Source organism: Anabas testudineus, chromosome 21, assembly GCF_900324465.2.
Source record: "Anabas testudineus chromosome 21, fAnaTes1.2, whole genome shotgun sequence".
NCBI classification, from domain to species: Eukaryota; Metazoa; Chordata; class Actinopteri; order Anabantiformes; family Anabantidae; genus Anabas; species Anabas testudineus.
This window is the reverse complement of record NC_046629.1, coordinates 14,545,361-14,564,028: the sequence shown is the minus strand read 5'-3', so window position 1 is coordinate 14,564,028 and position 18,668 is coordinate 14,545,361. Positions and strand designations below refer to the sequence as shown.

At 40.4% G+C, this 18,668-nt stretch overlaps 1 protein-coding gene across 1 annotated transcript; it reads left to right on the top strand.

Moving 5' to 3' along the window:
• The first annotated feature begins 66 nt into the window (after positions 1-66).
• si:dkeyp-118h9.7 (sacsin) lies at positions 67-18,631 on the top strand. Its single transcript, XM_026376257.1, has 8 exons — positions 67-197; positions 619-664; positions 1,504-1,591; positions 4,191-4,302; positions 4,918-5,064; positions 5,174-6,605; positions 6,704-6,792; positions 6,960-18,631. The coding sequence occupies exons 2-8, from the start codon at positions 636-638 to the stop codon at positions 17,885-17,887; spliced, it is 12,825 nt and encodes a 4,274-aa protein (XP_026232042.1). The 5' UTR covers positions 67-197; positions 619-635; the 3' UTR covers positions 17,888-18,631.
• The last annotated feature ends 37 nt before the right edge of the window (positions 18,632-18,668 follow it).

The window sequence follows — 18,668 nt, the reverse complement described above, 5'->3', positions numbered from 1 at the left end:
AAGAAACCATGAGTCGTTACCGCTGTTTGCTTAAGTTTTCTTTCACGCGAAATCAGCTAAAGACCGGTGAGAAACGAAAGAAACCGTTCGTGACGTGTTTTTTGGGGCTGGACTACTGCATTTATAACCACTTGATCCCAGTAGATCTGACACTGCAGTAGAGGAGCTGATGCGACCCTTCAGCTGACAGGACTGAGGTACTGTATCTCTTATCTATTATCATTATTATTATTATTATTAGTAGTAGTAGTAGTAGTAGTAGTAGTATGTGGTACTTTAAAAAGGCTGTTGAGCAACTGTGCACTCATATTTTTGTACTATTTCATACTTTGCACATGCATATTTATTTATTATGTGATGTATTTTGCCTACTTTTGCATGACTCAATCCCAAACTACAGACTCAGTGTTGTTTACTGTAGTTTACAGGATGTTTTATTTTTATAAACCAGTACTGTAGCAGTGGAGGAGCCTCAGGTAAAAGTGTGAAAACCAACAAGCCGTGTGTACTGTTAGACATGAACAAAGGCTTCATGGAGCCCATAATTATTACCAGTTCCACCACAGTGATTTCATATGATGCCAGTAAAGTGCTTTTGTCATTGTGACCCTCCAACAGCATCCCACTCAGGAAGGATGAGTCTGAAGACAAAGAGGAAGTCTCGGTGAGTTGGGTTATATTAAGACACTGTCATTGTGTTAAATAGAGAAGCCAACACATCGAATCAAATTGAATAAAGCCTCCAGAGAGTGCATCAATAGAGATTTCCATTCCACTGTACTGACCAACCTTGTTCTTCAAAGCAGATATCATCAGGGCCCACGTTTAGCACAGATATCTCTGAATCACTTCGAGGAAATTGTGCTGAGAGTCTATAAAATATTCAGATGTAAGAACCTGTGTGGCTAGATCTCCTGAGAAAAATACTTACAGGAAATGGAAAAGTCACGGCGTGCTGTTGGTTAATTCTGCCTCGCTGCTCTGGTAACATCCCATTGACAAATGTTCCTGCAGTATTTGTAACCACGTCATGGTTGCAGTGATGTAGCAGAATGTGGTTTTGATGCATTATCACTGTAGAAGCCTCAGACACTGATCAACTAAATAATAATTATGCTGTATTAAATCCACCTGATCTGGTGGTGTTATCTTTATCTGTCGACACACCCAGATTTTCTGAGGCATACCTAAAGTCTTCCTTCTGGCTATGCCAGGAGTGTGTGTGCTATCAGTAACTCCAGGAACACCAGAGAAACCAGTTATTTACCCATATGCATCATCACTTTTCTTTGATTTCACACTTCATGGTGAAGAATTGGAGCATAACTCCTAAAATTGGACGAAACTTAACATCACCCACTTTGGAGTGAGTTGCTCACCTCATTGCCCTGATTTCAAGTCAAGCTCTTCACCTTGTTACAAAATACTTTACATCTGGATAAAACCTGAATCTAATCCCGATTCTTCATACATGAATTAAGTTCATCCTGCTGCTTTGTTTAGAACGTCGTTCGGGGCAACAGCACCGCCCTTCATCGACTACCTGAAAGATATTCTACGGCGTTATCCTGATGGTGGACAGATTTTGAAGGTTGGTACATTGCCCACATGTCAAACACTGCTTATAATAATGACTTTATTATAGATTTCATGCTGATGTCCAATTGACACACAACCTAATAATAGCATCTATATTGATTTCACAAACCAGGGCTTCAGGTACCAACTTGGTCTGCTTGGTGCTAAATATGATTACATTTATTTATTTTGATGGAACAATCAATTTTAAAGCTTTGAGTGTTTCCAGGAGCACAGTGGCCAACACCTGGGAAATGTAACAAGTTTTGAATCAGCATAACTCTTCCCCGAGTTGGCCATCCAACAGTGAATAACACACTAACAGAAGTTTAAAGTCCTCTGCAGAGACAGGACAACCTGGCAGAAAGACAAATATCTCAGTCATACTCAATCATTCAGGCATTTATGGTAGTGTTATTAGATGACACTACCTACTTGAAGTTAAGTTGCCTAAACAACTGTTAATAGACTCTGAGAGCATGAGGGAAACAATTCTCTGAACTGATAAGACAAAAACTGTTTCCTCTGACAGAAACTCCAAGAATTAGGCTTATGATCAAGTTCAGATCAGATTCTTTAGTAAACTGTGCTATAGGCTGAAGACATTTGGGTTTAGGATCAGGATATAAAATATGAATGATATGAATTTCAGAATTTTTTGGATGCACACCTTTTGGTGAGTAAAAGTATTGTAACATGTGACTGTTTCTTGTTTCCCAGGTACAGTGTGTCCTGTGAGATTCAAACAATAACTAGCTCTAAATCCTCTCCTCTTGGTTTTAGCCTTGATTATACCATCGTCTGGAACTGGCTTACTAATCATTATGATGCTATAACTTATAATGATAGCTGCAGGATAGTGTACAGAAAGACCTGTTATGCTAATTTACAGAGAAATAAATTCAAACTAAAGTCTTTGTCAAACACTTTTCACTGAGAAATGTAAAAATAATCTCCAAAATTAAAAAAGGAAACAAGTGAATAAAACATAAAACTTCAAGAGTCATGCTAATAATAGGAAACATCCAATTTTCCCCTCCATGTGGTATAGTGCATGTAGCAGATCAGCAGATGAAGTTTTAAGAACAAATAATTGTTGAATGGAACACAGCACATTTAGTCTAAAAACAATAACAAAGGAGAAAAAGTAACAGAAAGTTCCAATAGGATAGAAGAACGAATAACATTAAAGTAAAAACAATTCCCAACTAAAAAACATGTTTCACACCTGTAAAGAAAACTCAAGACTCAAGTCAAAACCAATGAAAAATGGAAAGAAATATAAAGGAATTAAAAGTCAACTATGGAAGAATTGGAATGGAAACTAAAAATTAGTTTTTAATTTACCATTCAGTAGTTTGCCATCTTTTACCAGAGCCCTCTGTGGCATTATGATGGAGGAAATTTGAGGAAAACAGGATATAACTATAACTAATAACTATAAATAATAATATTTTAGAAATGGTTGTTTTAGATCCAATGGTGTGCTGAATGCTGTCTCTAGAGATATGTAGCGTACAGATTAGAGGTGTACAATATTGATATGTTTATTGATTCCCTGAAACTGGAAAGAGATAAAACCACCAACTCAGTCGACACAGAGGCTGAAACGGGTGAAGGCAGTGGAGCGAAAGACTGCGAGTCTGCAGCTGAAAGTGGTCGCGTCAAAGGGGAGTAAATAAGATGGGAGGTTGTAACAAAAAGACACCAGTGTTTTAATGAGAATGTTAATAGCATATTTTCTTCCTCTTCTTTTAGTTTAACACTAAGGGAATGGCTGTCAGGGATCCTTCTGTTGTGTTAAATATTGGAAAATAAACTAAAATAAATAAGTTTTAAAAAAAAATCTCCAGTGTGTGATAGTGTGATGTCATATAATGAGTTTAACAGAAAAGTTTTAACATAACCATGTGCAACCATTTAAAACATGAGATATTATTATTCATTGATCAGCAATTTATTATGTTTAAGTTCCACATAGGCTTCATATTCCTACAGTTCAGTGCAGCCAGACATTTTTCTTAAGAATATTATAAAGAGATACTAAAATAATAGAAGCGGTAACATTAGTAAACAGTCAAAGTTAATTAGTTAATAAATGGATTGTTGCAAGCAGGGAAATGATGCTTAATTTATTCATATTTGAGTTATTTTGTATTAAACAGTACACAGTTTACCACCAGCAGCCTATTCTGTGACTAAATCTGCTCATGTGTAATGTGTCTGTAATCTGTAATGTGATTTTTAGTAAAACCCCTACATCATACTGTACTTAGCATAGCCTTTTAGCCTTTTAGCTGTATTTAACCAACAAATTAAATTAATTATTGCTGCATTTAATTTATTTTTATATAACCTGTTCAGAACAGTTTTAAAATTGCTGTTTACAGTTGCTCTGACTGAATAGTTAGCTGATTGTTATATAAAATATATGGTGACAGAAGATAAAGCAGAGATGGGGACTCGAGTTGCACTTAAGTCACTCATACAGAGACCAGTTCTGAAATGGAGACAGGCTTATTATTACATGATGTCACCAAGCTCTGTGTACAATAAGGATGATGGCTTTGGCCTGCTGAGATCATTTAATCATTCACTTCATTTGTACGCAGGAGCTGATTCAAAATGCAGATGATGCTCAAGCCACAAAAGTGGTTTTCATCCACGATGAGAGAAGCTATGGGACTAAGAGCCTTTGGACAGAAGAATTGGGAAAATACCAAGGTATGCACATTTTTAATGTTTACTAATGTTAAATAAATTAACAGTTCAGGAGGCTTGTTGCTCTAATAATATGAAGTGGAGATTGAACTAACAAATACAATGCTTGCCACCTTTAAGTGGATATATATACTGTAGATTGTTTAGTTAGTGCAGGTTGTAGCCAGTGGATGACACCCATCTCTCCTCATCAGAAACTGTGACCATTGTTAACTCCCTAAAATATTTTACACACAAATCTGAAATTGTAGAAATTAATAATTTATAATTTATTAAATTAATAAAAATGTTAACTTTGGTATTCCCATTAGTGCATGGTATACAGCTATTAGTGTCTTATGGTACAAAAAGAGAGCCGTTTTTACAACTCTCCAGTGGCAACATGGTTAAAATAGTACGTTACAGTGTACTGGATTTAAGCGTTGCATCAAAATGTTGACATACAATTAATTAAATGTATGCTTTCTTAAATATAGTAGTAATAAAAAGTATACATATTGACCTAAAAGGCTTGGTTTTACATGGTCTTGTTTTAATGCAAGAAAAGTCAGTAAAGTAGAGGCATAACCTGACATCATAGGCACTTTTCTATGGAACTCATTTCTTTGTTTTGCAAAGGTCCTGCTCTCTATGCCTACAACAATGCTGCATTCACTGATGATGACTGGGAAGGGATTCAGATGGCAGGGAGGAGTGTCAAACGCAATGACCCAAACAAGGTTGGAAGATTCGGAATCGGCTTCAACTCTGTTTATCACACAACAGGTGAATTATGCGCAGCTACCCAATACATAATAGTTTAATTTAAGTTTTAGACCTTAAAGAACACACATTGTAAATTAATGGCACAATATATGTTTAATTTTGTCTGCAGATGTGCCAGGTATATTCAGTTCAGGTCACCTTGGCTTGATGGACCCCCAAGAAAAAGTATTTGGAGATAGAAATGGAGGATTTCGCTGGTCTTTGGATGATGCTGAACACCAAGAAGACCTGATGACCATGCGTGATCAGTTCCAACCTTTTCAAGATATAGTTTCGCTTGTAAGCGGACAAGAATGGTCAAAAGTTGTGATGGAGGATCAGCACTTTGATGGGACAATTTTCAGATTCCCCTTGCGTAATGAGGCATCAGATATTTCAGATAACATATATGACTCTGACAAGGTGGTTGAGCTTTTTGATAGCTTCATTGCAGATGCAGACTTAAGCCTACTGTTCCTCAAATATGTCACCTCTGTGTCATTAATCCATGTTAACATACATGGCACCGCAAACACCAGACTCGAAGTGAAATCCTCAGTGCTCCCAGGTGTCGCTCTGGAGTCAGAAGACAAATCCGTCGTCGAGGGCTTGACAAGGTTCAAACGGATAACCCTCGACTCGGAAGACCACCAAGAAAGAAAGTGGCTTGTTACAACATGCACCATGAAGGAAGGCAATGTAGACAATCTTGATTCACTTGCAAAAAAGTTGAGCTTTTTCCCTCGAGTTGACTTGGCATTCCCCTGTGGTGAGAAGAGAGACTGTGCCGAGAGCAGGCTGAGCTGCTTTCTCCCCCTCCCGAACAATGAATCCAACAAGACAGGGCTCCCGGTCTATATCAACGCCTGCTTTGGTCTCACAGACAACAGAAGACACATCAAGTGGCAAGAGGAAGACCAGAAGCACGACGAGCACGCTGTGTGGAATGAATTGCTGATGAAGGAGCTGCTCCCGCAGGCATATCTCATGATCATTCAAGATGCCATCAAACTAGCTCAACAGTCGATCCTTCCTGTCTCTTCCGTGTACGACCTGTGGCCAGATATCGCCCAGGTACAGCACAAAGACAAATGGTATGCCATAGCTTTGGATGTTCTTGATCAGTTATTCAGACAGAATGTGGCCGTCCTCTCTCTTGCCAAAGATGAAAGAATGTTCATCACTCCATCAGAAGCTGTGTTCCCCTGTAATGGTCCAACAGGCTCTGACATATTAGCTGCCATTAAAAGGACTTTGGTTTCCTCTGGAGAAAATCTTGTCACATTGCCAGGCAGTGTTGATAGAGCACTAAAAAAAGCCTATCCGCACCTCAACACCCTAAAAAAGGTGACACCAACTTTCCTGAGGAAAATTCTCCACAGGATCAACGTGACCAACATCTCGAAAGATGACAAACTCTGTCTTTTGGAGTACATTCTGAGTGATGGAGAATACAGCGAACTTAAGGGTCTTCAGCTGCTCCCACTCAGCAATGGCTCTTTCAGATCTTTCACAGACAGAGAGGAGGACACTGCTTTAATTGACAGTGAAGAATTTCCAAGGTAGGGTTGTAACTTTTGGATTATAAAATAAAAATTTTATAAGACATGACAATTTTTTTTGTTATCTGAACAATAAACAAAAATCTTTTTTTGTGCAGAATTTTGCTACCGTGCTGCAAACACCTCTTCATCGCAGATGATCTCAGTCCAGCCTGTAGAACCCACCTGAAAGAACTAGCGAGTCAAAGTAATACCTACATGTCATATGCATTTCTTCCATACTACACCTGCCTAAAATATTTGAAATTTCCTTATTCATTTATGTTGAATTTTTGAGGCACATTCTTGGTAAGCTTGCGAACTTGGCTAAACAGATTTTGACTTTGGTATGTTTTTCCAAAACTTGTGTTTCAGATTTGTTCAAGGTCATCAAAATTGATGCAAACCAGGTGGCTGAGTATACAAGGAAGTATTTACCACTAGACTGGAAGCAGACGAGTGCAGGGCTTGTTACCTGGGACATCAGCAACAGTCAACATCCACCATCAGACTGGCTCCCGCAGTTCTGGAAATATCTGAACAATCACTTCTGTGAGTTAAGTCGATTCTCTGGATTACCATTAATACCTGTCCGTCCCCTATCTGGCAGTCAGCCTGTGTCACTAGCAAAGCTCCAACACAACACAACCCTCATTTTCCAGAAAAATAAACAGATTAGTTTGCCAGACCAAATAGCTCAATTGGTGAACAAAGTCGGTGGTACAGTGGTGGGAGAAAACAAATGGCTCAAGCACGAAGACCTAGAGTCTTACGTGCTGTCTCCATCTCCAAGTAGTGTCCTGAAAGTGTTGATGAATGTAGACTCTCAGCATCTCATCACCAAAGAGCTCAAGGCTGCCTCTCACAGAGCACGAGAAGAACTGAAAAATTATCTCTCCCATCTTGATTCTCCGGCATGGAGTGAGAAAGATTTACTCTCACAGCTACCTCTCTTTCAAACCATGAAAGGACACTGTGTTGCATCTCAATCAAAACAGGCTGTGCTTCTCATTTCTGGCCTAACATTACCAACAGAGCTGCCTATGCCTGATTCAGTGGTGCAGTGTGCTTCCGAGGCTGATCGTAGACTGTTACAGCTGCTCAAAGTGGATCTTTTGGACACAGCTGATGCAGCCGTCCTCCTTATAGACTGTGTTGAGAAAGGGGCTTGCAGCAAAGAAGACACAGAAAAAATCATGACTTGGATTTTACAGCATGGCAAAATCCTTTTCTCCCAAAGCCAATTATTGAAACACAGATGCAAGGACTTGAGCTTTATTAAAGTGAACGGAGTGCTGAAAAAGACCTCAAACTTTTTCAATCCAAGAATTCAAACATTTCAAGTGATTTTTGAGTCCGATTTCTTCCCCCCTCATGTATACACTGACACGCCACAGAAGCTTGAAAGCCTAACAGATCTAGGCTTGCTAAATCAAGAAAAAGATGTGTCACCAGAGCATTTGTTACACGCTGCCACACTGATTGAAAAACTTCATTCAGTCCCAAAAACTCAGTCTCAGGCTCTTAAAAGGGCCCAGGTACTCTTGAAAATGTTGGATGCCAATGATCTGCTATCAAAGTTTTCTCACGAGCAGCTTCAACGCCTCAAAATGCTAAAATGGGTCCCATGTGATAGACCTGGTAAGGACAAAGAAAAGAAAGATTGTTTGTTCTGCCCAAATAATTTAAAACATATCATGTACAAGGACATCGTTGGGCATGTAATGCCTCTGGTAGGAAAGCTCAGTGACAGAGTTAGCAGCAAACTTGGTCTCAAAGATCGACCCCCACCTGAAAAAGTGAGACAGAATTTGTCAGTCTTGGCATCGAAAGCACAGAAAATGGCTGATCCTGACACGGACGTGGATTTCAAAACACAGCTGCATAGTATTTACAAATACATGCAGGACAACATGTCTGAATTTGCAGCAATGAAGAATATGAACATGCACTGGCTGTGGCACCAGAAACAGTTTGTATCACCTCAGGATCTGGTCCTAGATTATCCATGTAATCTAGATCTAAGCTCTTACATCGGGAAGGTGCCAAATGAATTTTTGCCCTACAAGAGGCTGCTCCAGAAGTTTGGTCTGAGATCTCTCCTTTCAGATGAAGAAGTGGTTGGCATTCTTTACTCTATTCAGAAAGCCATTGAAAAAAGGCAGCAGGCACTTGCAAGCTCCTCTGAGGTAAAAGTGTCAATTGAAATTCTTAACTGGCTGTGGAGAGAGAAGAAGACAGTCCAGGATGACATTCCTGTGCCAGTCCTCATTGAGGGTGAAAAATACACTCTGAAACAACGCTCAACGGCAGTTTTCTGTGATGTCAGCAAAAATGGATTGAAAGACCTTAAGAATACAGAGGAGAACATTCATGTCATACATGAGGAAATCCCAAAAGCAACGGCTGAATGGTTGAACGTTCGATTTCTCAGCACCTACATCCTTGATCCAGAGTTGGTGGGCATAGAACAGTGTGGACAATCTGAACCGATAACAACAAGGATTAAAAACATTCTTAAAGAGTATGATGAAGAAAGTGACATCTTTAAAGAACTCATTCAAAATGCAGAAGACGCGGGAGCAGAGATCTGTAAATTCTTGGTGGATTTCAGAGTACACAAAGATGCCCCAGACAGTCTCATTGACCCTGACATGGCCCTTTGTCAAGGACCTTGTCTTTGGGCATTTAATAATGAGAAGTTCACATGTGAGGATTGGACAAACATCGTCAGAGTTGGTTCTGCCTCAAAGGAGAACAAGGTGGAAAAAATTGGAAAGTTTGGACTTGGATTCAATACTGTGTATCATGTGACAGATGTCCCCTCCATCCTTAGTGGCAACTCTCTTCTCATACTTGACCCAAATGTCACTCACTTGAAGAAACACATCAAACACAAAACAAATCCGGGAATTAAGCTTGATCTCTCTCAGCAGCGACTTTTCAATTGGTTTCCTGGTCAGTTTGGACCATATGAACGCATTTTTGATTGTAATTTGAGCAGACAAAGTCCCCCTGAGCCCTATCCAGGGACTCTGATCAAACTACCTTTCCGGACTGAAGAAGAGGCTGCCAAGTCAGAATTAAGCACCAAGGTGTTTCACAAACACAACATCATCAATATTCAGCAGCAGTTTACCAAGAATTCACAAACTCACCTGCTTTTCCTGAAAAACATCAATACACTATCTGTACAGACTATGTCAAACAATGCATCAACTCCACCAAGAGACAATGACATAGAAACCATCCTCACCATTTCCAAAACCACTGTGAGTATAACGCAGATTCCTGATGAAACTAGCGTATTAAAGCAGCAAAAGGCAGAGAAATCACTGATGAAACTTGATGGAAAATGCAAAGACATAATCGACTGCTGCAAAGTCCACATTGTCCAGATAACCAGTCAGCAGTCAGGTAAAACTCAAGTCCAGTCCTGGCTCCTATACAATTGCTTTGGGACACATCAGTCCTTCAAAATGGCCCTTGAGGGAAAAAAGCAAGCTATGTTCTCTTTGCCCATTGGAGGGGTTGCTGTGCTTTTGCAAAACAACACAGAAACTGGAAAACTAGCCCCAGTACCATCAAATCTTGTTGGACAAGCATTTTGCTTTCTTCCTCTTTCCATTCATACGGGTCTTCCAGTCAATGTAAATGGAACATTTGCTGTGACAAGCAACCGTAAAGGCCTATGGGAAAGTGGGGTAAAACGTGAATGGAACAACGCTCTTCTTCAGGATCCTGTTGTGACAGCATATGTTACTGCACTCTCTGCACTAAAGAACATGTCTGAAAACAAGCAACTGGAAGCATATTGTTATCACACCGTTTGGCCCGACAGAGCAAAAGTCAGTGAAATGTTCAAGCCTTTGGTTGATGCATTCTACGTCGCCATCGCCCAGGACTGCACTGGTCCAGAACTCTTTAGTGATGGAGTGCACTGGTGCTCAATGAACAATGCCATATTTCTGCATGAGAATATTGAAGAGGATAAAAACGTCAATGCACTTGTAGTGCAAGTGTGCAAGAAATATGCAAAAGCACCCAACCATGTTGTACCTCTTCCCCTGTGGTTGAGAAACAACTTCAAACAAGCAGGCCTAGAAAATGTATTACAGAAGAGAACTTGGAACTGGGAGAAGTTTTATCAGGAGACCGTCTTTAACAACCTTGATACCATGGACTCTGTAACTAGAGATGCTCTTGTGCTGCATGCTATTGACCTTCACATCAAAGAGGTTGACGATCTGCTGGCCTGCCATCCATGTATCCCCACAAGTGGTGGGCAGCTCCAGTATATCAAGAAACTTGTGAATCCCTCAGGGAAAGCTGCCTGTCTTTTTGAACCAGACGAGGGACGCTTGCTTGGGGGTACCAAAAATGACTTTTGCAGCCCCAGAAGAATTCAGCGCTTGTTGGAACTTGGAATGGCAAATGATAATCTCTCATTGGAAGACCTGACAGAAAAAGCAGGAACAATCAGCAAATGCTGGAGGACTGACAGGAGCAAAGCATATGAGCGGCTGAAATGTCTTCTTGAACTTTTAAAGAGTCACTTGCATGACAAAAACTCTCTACAGTGGCAAAGACTGAGGACTACTGAATTTCTCCCTGCATTTCCACCTGGTAAAACAAGTGTAACACTTAGGAAGCCCGTTGATGTTTTTAGTGACAAATGCTCCCTTCTCGTTAACATGACGCAACCAGTGCTGGATCATTGCAGTCTGAAAATCCACAACACTGATCCAGTCCTGCAAATGTTGGGAGTTCAAGACAGCCCGAGTGCTGAGACGGTGCTTGAGCAGCTACAAGAAGCATTTAAGAAATCCAAATCCACTGACAGTACCAAGCTTCACAAAATAGCATATGAATGCTATAAGTTTCTAGATCAGTGGCTCAGTGATTTGGGGGATCCAACTTGGATTGCACAGAGAGCACATTCATTCCCATTCATCCTTGTTGGAAATACATTTGTAAATGTGAAAAATGTAGCTGAAAATGAGCAGTTTGAAGCAAAACCCTTTCTCCACGTGCTTCCACCGACCTTCTGTGGCTTCAGAAAGCTTTGGGAAAGTGTAGGTGTTGAAAAGAAATTCACAATCAAGCAGTATCTAACTGTGCTCCAAGCTCTGCACTTGCAACATGGAAAAAAGCCACTGCCCGACAAAGATCTAAATATGTGCCTAACAATTTTAAATACTGGGATATTTCAGGCAAAAGAGAAAACAAAAGATAACTGCCTGATACCAAATAAGCATGGTGTTTTACAACCAGCAAATGAGCTGTTTTACAATGACAGCCCATGGATGCCAGTGGCTTCAGGGATCACGTTATGCCATGAGAATATCTCACGTGTTATGGCTCAACACTTCAAAATCAAAACAACCAGGCACCAAACTCTGGATAACTCCAGGGTTAAGAACATTTCACCATTCGCTTTTCACTTTGAACAGAAGGAGAAACTAACTGTTCGAATTAAAAACATCATTTCAGCCTATCCCTCAAAGAAGGATATCCTTAAAGAGCTTCTCCAAAATGCTGATGATGCAGGAGCAACAGAAATTCACCTTGTTTGGGACAAACGACAGCATGGAAAAGACAAAACATTTGGGAAGAGATGGAACCCTCTGCAGGGTCCAGCACTGTGTGTGTTCAACAACAAAGTCTTTTCTGATACTGACCTGGTTGGCATCCAGCAGCTGGGAGAAGGAGGAAAGCACAACTCTCCAGGGAAGACAGGAAAATACGGAATTGGATTCAACTCTGTTTACCACCTGACCGACTGCCCCTCAATCCTCACTGGAGATAAATTACTTTGCATTTCCGATCCCAACCAAAAGTTCATTGAAAGTCATTCAGACAAACCATCTGGCATCGGCTACAAACTGGATAAGACTTTCAAGGACATGTACATAGATGTGTACAAATCCTTTCTTCCAGACAAATTTGCTCTAGCAACAGGCACCATGTTCAGATTACCTCTAAGGATGGGTACCATGGCAAACAGCTCTGAAATATCACAGCAGGGAATCACTGAGCAAGACATGAACGAGCTAATGTATGCTCTCTCTCAAGATCCTGAAGGACTCATTTTGTTTCTGAAAAACATCAGCAAAATAAAGATCCATGAAATCAGCCATTCAGGGGAACTCAAAACCATCTTCATGGTTGAAAAAAGTATCCCACAGACATGCACAGAAAAAAAAGATGAATTTGTGAAACTTCAGCAAAGTGCGCTACAGTCTGACAAGCCAATAATGCCACACAGCGCCATTTATGGAACCATGATTTCCACATCGTCCCAAAGAGAAAGTAAATGGATCATTGCAGAACAGTTTGGCTCATTCAAAAACAGTGATGGAGTAGCTCTATTAGCCAAACTTCCCCAAGCAGCAATAGCAGTACGTGTGGGCTTAAAGAGTTCATATAAAATTCCACCCGACTATGCAGACTTTAAAGGAGCAGCCTTTTGTTCACTCCCTTTGCCAGGGGAAACTGGACTGCCAGTGCATGTTAATGCAAACTTTGAGGTCGATTCTGCCAGAAGAGGCCTTTGGAAAGAAGATGGACAAAGTTCGAAAGCTAAGTGGAATGAATATTTAAAACAAAATATCATTGCTCCTCTGTATGCGGATCTCCTTCACTACATCAGCCGCAACACTGCAGTGAAGAAAGTCCCTGCTTCAGCATTTGACACGTGTTTCAACAAGTCATACTTGTGCTTTTGGCCAACTGTGTCCAAAGATGTGGGTCAGGATTGGCATGAAATGATACATGAGGTATACAGATCAATCAAAGAAAGAGGCCTTAATGTGATGCCAGTGATGAAGAGCTCACCACGTGAAATTGCAGGCAGAACCATCAATGAGTACTCTTTTGATTGGTGTAACATCAGTGAAACAGAATCAACAAAGGCACCTCACCTGACAGATCCAAACCATGACAGGGTTAATCCCATTTTGGAACATCTTGGAATGAAACTTGTTCCCTTTTCCACTGAAATGAAAAAAGTTTGGGATAGTTTCAAATCTGCTGGTGTTAAGTTGCAAGATGTAAATCCTTCAACAGTGCGGACCTTCTTGAGAAAGAAATCACCCAACAACCCAGCTCAAACAGATAAGGGGTTACCCCTGCCCATAACTGCCACTCTAATCAGAAATGAAGCAAACTGTGCACAGCTCCTGAGTTTCTGCTTAACAGACTGCTCAAAAGATGGCAACAAGGATAATGGCAGTGTACTCGATGGGCTTCCACTTCTTCTCACAAAAGACAAAGTTTTGAGAGTGTTCAACTCAAGCTCACCCAAGCTGATATCGAGGTATGACAGTCTCTTCTGTGGTTATGAGGACAGGTTTGCAGATCATGAGACCAACAAAAACCACATTCACATTCTCCAAAGTGCCAATGTTGTCAACAGTTTGACTGTTCCCTGTGCAGCGGAAATGCTGAAGCCGTTAATTCAGCGTTATCTTCAAAACTGTGCTATCGATCCACACAGTGGTCTTCATGTCCCAGATGAGACAATGTCGAAAGTGTTAAAATTACTTTGGCAGTATTTTTTAAGTGAAGCTAATACCTCAGCATTTAGCTCTGATGAGCACAGTCTCTCAATCAAAGATGTCAGGCAGCTCTTTGGCGACTGCTGCATTTTACCTGTTGTATGTCCAAGGTTAAACAACAAGCGCTTTCTGCAAACAATGAAAGACATGCCAAGTGTGATTCAGTTCGCCTCAGAAGAGGACATATCAAGCATCCTCTTTAAACTTGGGTTCTTGAAACTCAACAGTGTATTCTTCTCTGAGACACCTGCTCTACATGCACATGCATTTCTACAGCCAGAGCTTATGCATGTGAATGATAAAAGCTCTGTTTTGGACCAAGTCTACAACATTGACCACTCTGAGTTTTCCAAGCTTTCAAACACTGAGATGAATGAGCTTCAGAACTTCCTGCAGTATGGAGCATCTAAAGCCAAAGACAGTCAAGAGTATCAGAGAAAGCTCAAATCCTTACCAATATTTGAAACCATACATGGTGAACGAGTCAGGATTGATGGACTTAAGCCTGTATATCTCCTCACTAGCACAAATTCATGGACATTTCCTGATTTGTTTTCCCTGCCCTCCAACAGCATTTTTCTCAAAGATAATCCAGAGAACTGCAGCCTGTCACAAATACTCAACATCCAAGTCCTGACTGATTTGATGTATTTCATGAAGTTTGTTCTGCCTGTTCTACACAGACTCACAGAAAGTCAGACTATTAGCTGCCTCAAGCTGTTACTGTCACTACAAAACCAACTAAATTATTTTGAGCATAAGGACAAAATCATCTCATCAATGAAGACGGTGAAATTAATTTGCAATTCTCAAGGCAGATTAGAGATGGCATCGTATTACTTTGATGACAGTGTTGAGCTGTATAAGAAAATGTTGCCACAGGAGAAATTTGTGCCTGAGAGATTTTGGACTCAGTTGTGTGAAGGAAATCTGCAAAAAAAACTACAACTAAAAGAGCTGCTCAGAGAACTTGGAATGAGGCATGAAGTATCAATCGATGATATAATAAATTTTGCAAAGCAGTTAGAATCAGACATAGAAGAAAAAAACTGCAAGAATGAAGACTTGAAACAGAAATCGTCATTACTTTTCCGAGCAGCCTTGATTAAAGCAGATAATGACAAAAACAAACAGGGCGGGTTGCTGGAGAGCATTGCCGATATCAAGTTCATTTTCCCAGTGACAATCCGAGAAGAACTGTGCAACTATCACCAACCATTTGCCGATAAGACAACAGCTGTTAAAATCAGAGGATCTTTGATAGAAACTGATGCAAACCCTCAAGAACTGATATGGTCGTCAATGCCGATCATACATTTACCAGTTTACCGGTCAAAGACGATCCTGCAAATGATAAAAAATGCAGGGGCTCATGAAAACCCACCGCCGCAATGTGTGACCAGTAACATGAGCAACATCTGTCAGTCTCCCTGTAAAAATGAAGTGTTGATCAAAACCCGTGCTGATGTGTTTCGAAAGTCCTATGCATACCTCCAAGCAAACCGGTTTGTAAGCCAGCCACTGGCTGGTATTCCAGTTGTGTTGGTTGAAAAAGACACAGAACTTGTGAGAACTGACAATGTGTGTCTCTCCCTCCCCCATCATCAAGAGTTCAGACCATATTTGTACGGAATTCCTCCACACGATGTCATATATAAGGAGTTCTTCAAGAAAATTGCTGTAAAAGAGACACCTACTGCGCAGCAGTATTGTAATGTTCTGGCAGCGATTTATGCTGATTCCTGTGTTAAACCACAACTAAACCCAAACCAACTGAAAACTGTCAAACGTGCTGTTGAGCAGTTGTTTCGTTTAATCCAACATAAGGGAAACCAGTCCATTGTTGATGATGTAAAGACTTTATATCTTCCTGCAACTGATGGCAAATTATACCCATCCAGCACACTCTACTACAATGACACAGTGTTTGAGACCAAAAGGTTAGAAGAAGCACTAGAGAACAAGTTCTTAATGCTTGAGAAACTCAGTGAATGTCATTTGGGCAAAGACGTCTACGTGCATCATCACTTGTTGCAGTTGCTGCCTCCTAAGTTTCAGCTTAAAATGCTGTCTCAATGCACAGAGGAGAAAGTAGAGGAGGCATATATACAGTTTTGTGACCTTGGGACTGGCTGTGAATTTCGGGGATGGTTTGACCAACATCTGTCTTCAGCAGCATTTAGACATGGGCTAATATGTCTCATCAGAGACGAGTCGCGGGGAAAAACAACACAAGAAGATGCTACTGAAATGTGTGAGAAGATTTTTGGCCGTATTGAGATTGTCTGCTGCAAAAACCTGGAAACGAAACTTTGGCTGAACCAACAACCGCTTCATAAAACTGCCACAGAAACCGATGTTTTTGTCAAACAGGAGCAACAAGGATGCATCTTTTACTTAAGACACAATGACGACATGCCTCCCAAGGTGATAGGTGAAGTCAATTTGACGTTGACAAAGGAAATTAATGCTCTTTTACCAAACAGAATGACAGCAACTAACCTCATAGTCCTCGGACAACTTCTCATGTGTGACAGTCTGCAAGAAGTTCAGAAAACTCTGGCTAAGGCTGGAGTCCGTGACAGTGCCGAGAGCAAAAGCTGCTCCTCTACTCCACCAGCCCCTGGGACAGATATTCCAGTGGAGTGGCATGATTCCTTAGACATGGACATCCTCAATAACTTTGAAGAGGGGGAATATGTTGGTTACAGCATTGACAATAAGTATATTTATGCAGTTATTGTTAAACAACTGCCCAATGACTTTGGACAATATTCACAGAGATACTTAATAGATATTGGAGAAGATGAGCCAGTTGAAGTGAGTTGTCTTGACCTATATCAGTTAAAAAGAGAAAAGAAGCCAAAACCTGAAAGCAGGACTTGCACAGCTGCTGAAGCTTCTTGCATGGAACTGGTGCCACTAGCAGGCGCTGTGCCACATTATTCCCAACCATCATCATCTCCAAGATCCTCACCTGCCTCTGTTGATGAAGCTAAAAGGGAAATTGACAAATGTCTGGCAGAGATCTGGACTCTTCCTAAGGAGGAGAGGCATAAAGCCATTAAACGGTTGTACCTAAGATGGCATCCTGACAAAAACCCTGACTGTCCAGATCTTGCCACTGAGGCATTTAAATACTTGCAGAATCGAATTGATGAACTCAGCAAAGGCAAAGGCAAATCTGCAGCTTCATCCTCTCCAAAGAGAAACTCACATTTCAGAGACTTCTACCAGCAGTGGAATCAGGAGGCGAGGCATCACAGAACTGGGCGAGAGAACTTTTTCAGAGGCTTCAATTCCTACAACTTCTGGACTTTTAATGGAAACGTCCCGAAGCCAAACAGAGCGGAGGCCCAGCGGTGGTGCAGGCAGGCTCGCTGTGATCTCCAGGCAGCTTACAATGACCGTGAGAAGAACACTGAATGGTGTCTATTCAAAGTTCATCAAGCAGTGGAGAAGTCTCTCATAGCTGCAGAGTATAAACGATGCGGTCAACACACGAGCAACTGTTCCATTTCAGCCATGGCTGCACGAGTTTCCGTCTACAACCCTCAACTGAGAGCTCTGCCCCAAATTGTGGAAAGTTTGAAGATGCTCGGAGTGGACGCCAAAAAAACTCAATATCCCAACTGTCACCCATTTCCCCACATTCCTAATGGACAGTTCAAAACAGAGAATGAAATGCAAGCACTGGGCAAAGCGTCTGAGCTGCTCAGTAAAGTCGAGGCATACGTCAATTAATGATTCAAGACAAACAGACAGACAAACATGTTGTCATGTTAGTGGAGTCAGTTCAATGAAAATACTGTAAAGCATTATTATAAACTGTAAAATAATCCAAGTTTGACCTTTTATGAATCATCATTGAACCAACATGTATGTGATTATTTATATGAATGTGTTACTCTGTGCATTGTTAAACATTTATGACTGCTCACTGGGATCAATACAATCCCCTGTATAACATTATGTGCATCGTTTATATTACCTCACTGAGGATCAGTATATTCACTGTAAGACTTTTTTTTTCCATATATTGTTTCTAATGAGGACGAATATAATCATTTTAAGACTTTTTTGTTTTTTACATTTATTATTTTTAATAGAGGATCAGTATAATCACTGTAAGACTTTGTTTTTCCAGTTATTGTTTCTAATAGAGGATCAGTATAATCATTTTAAGACTTTTATATTTACTATTTCTCACCGAGGATCAGCATGATCACTGTAAAACCTTAAGGTTTTTCATTTAATAGTTATTTTTAACCACTGTAAGACTTTTGTTTTGTTTATTACTTATAATTCAGGACCAGAATGATCACTGTATGACTTTATTTTTTAGAAACATAGATTTCTGTCTTATGTATTAAATAACACAGTGAAATGTTGTAACTGTAACTGTTGAGTTGGGAATTATGTTCTGGCTTTTTCCCCCACAATAAAACTTTGGTAAAAATAATAAAAAATAAAGCTGTAATCAAGATATTTCACGGTGACTATACTCATTTATAGAGAAAAGATT

Excerpts from the sequence above, each read along its gene's own strand:
- si:dkeyp-118h9.7 (XM_026376257.1), top strand. The coding sequence starts at position 636 with ATGAGTCTGAAGACAAAGAGGAAGTCTCG. Across the intron at positions 665-1,503 it reads AAGACAAAGAGGAAGTCTCG|AACGTCGTTCGGGGCAACAG; the intron begins GTGAGTTGGGTT and ends TGCTTTGTTTAG. Across the intron at positions 5,065-5,173 it reads CTCTGTTTATCACACAACAG|ATGTGCCAGGTATATTCAGT; the intron begins GTGAATTATGCG and ends TTTTGTCTGCAG.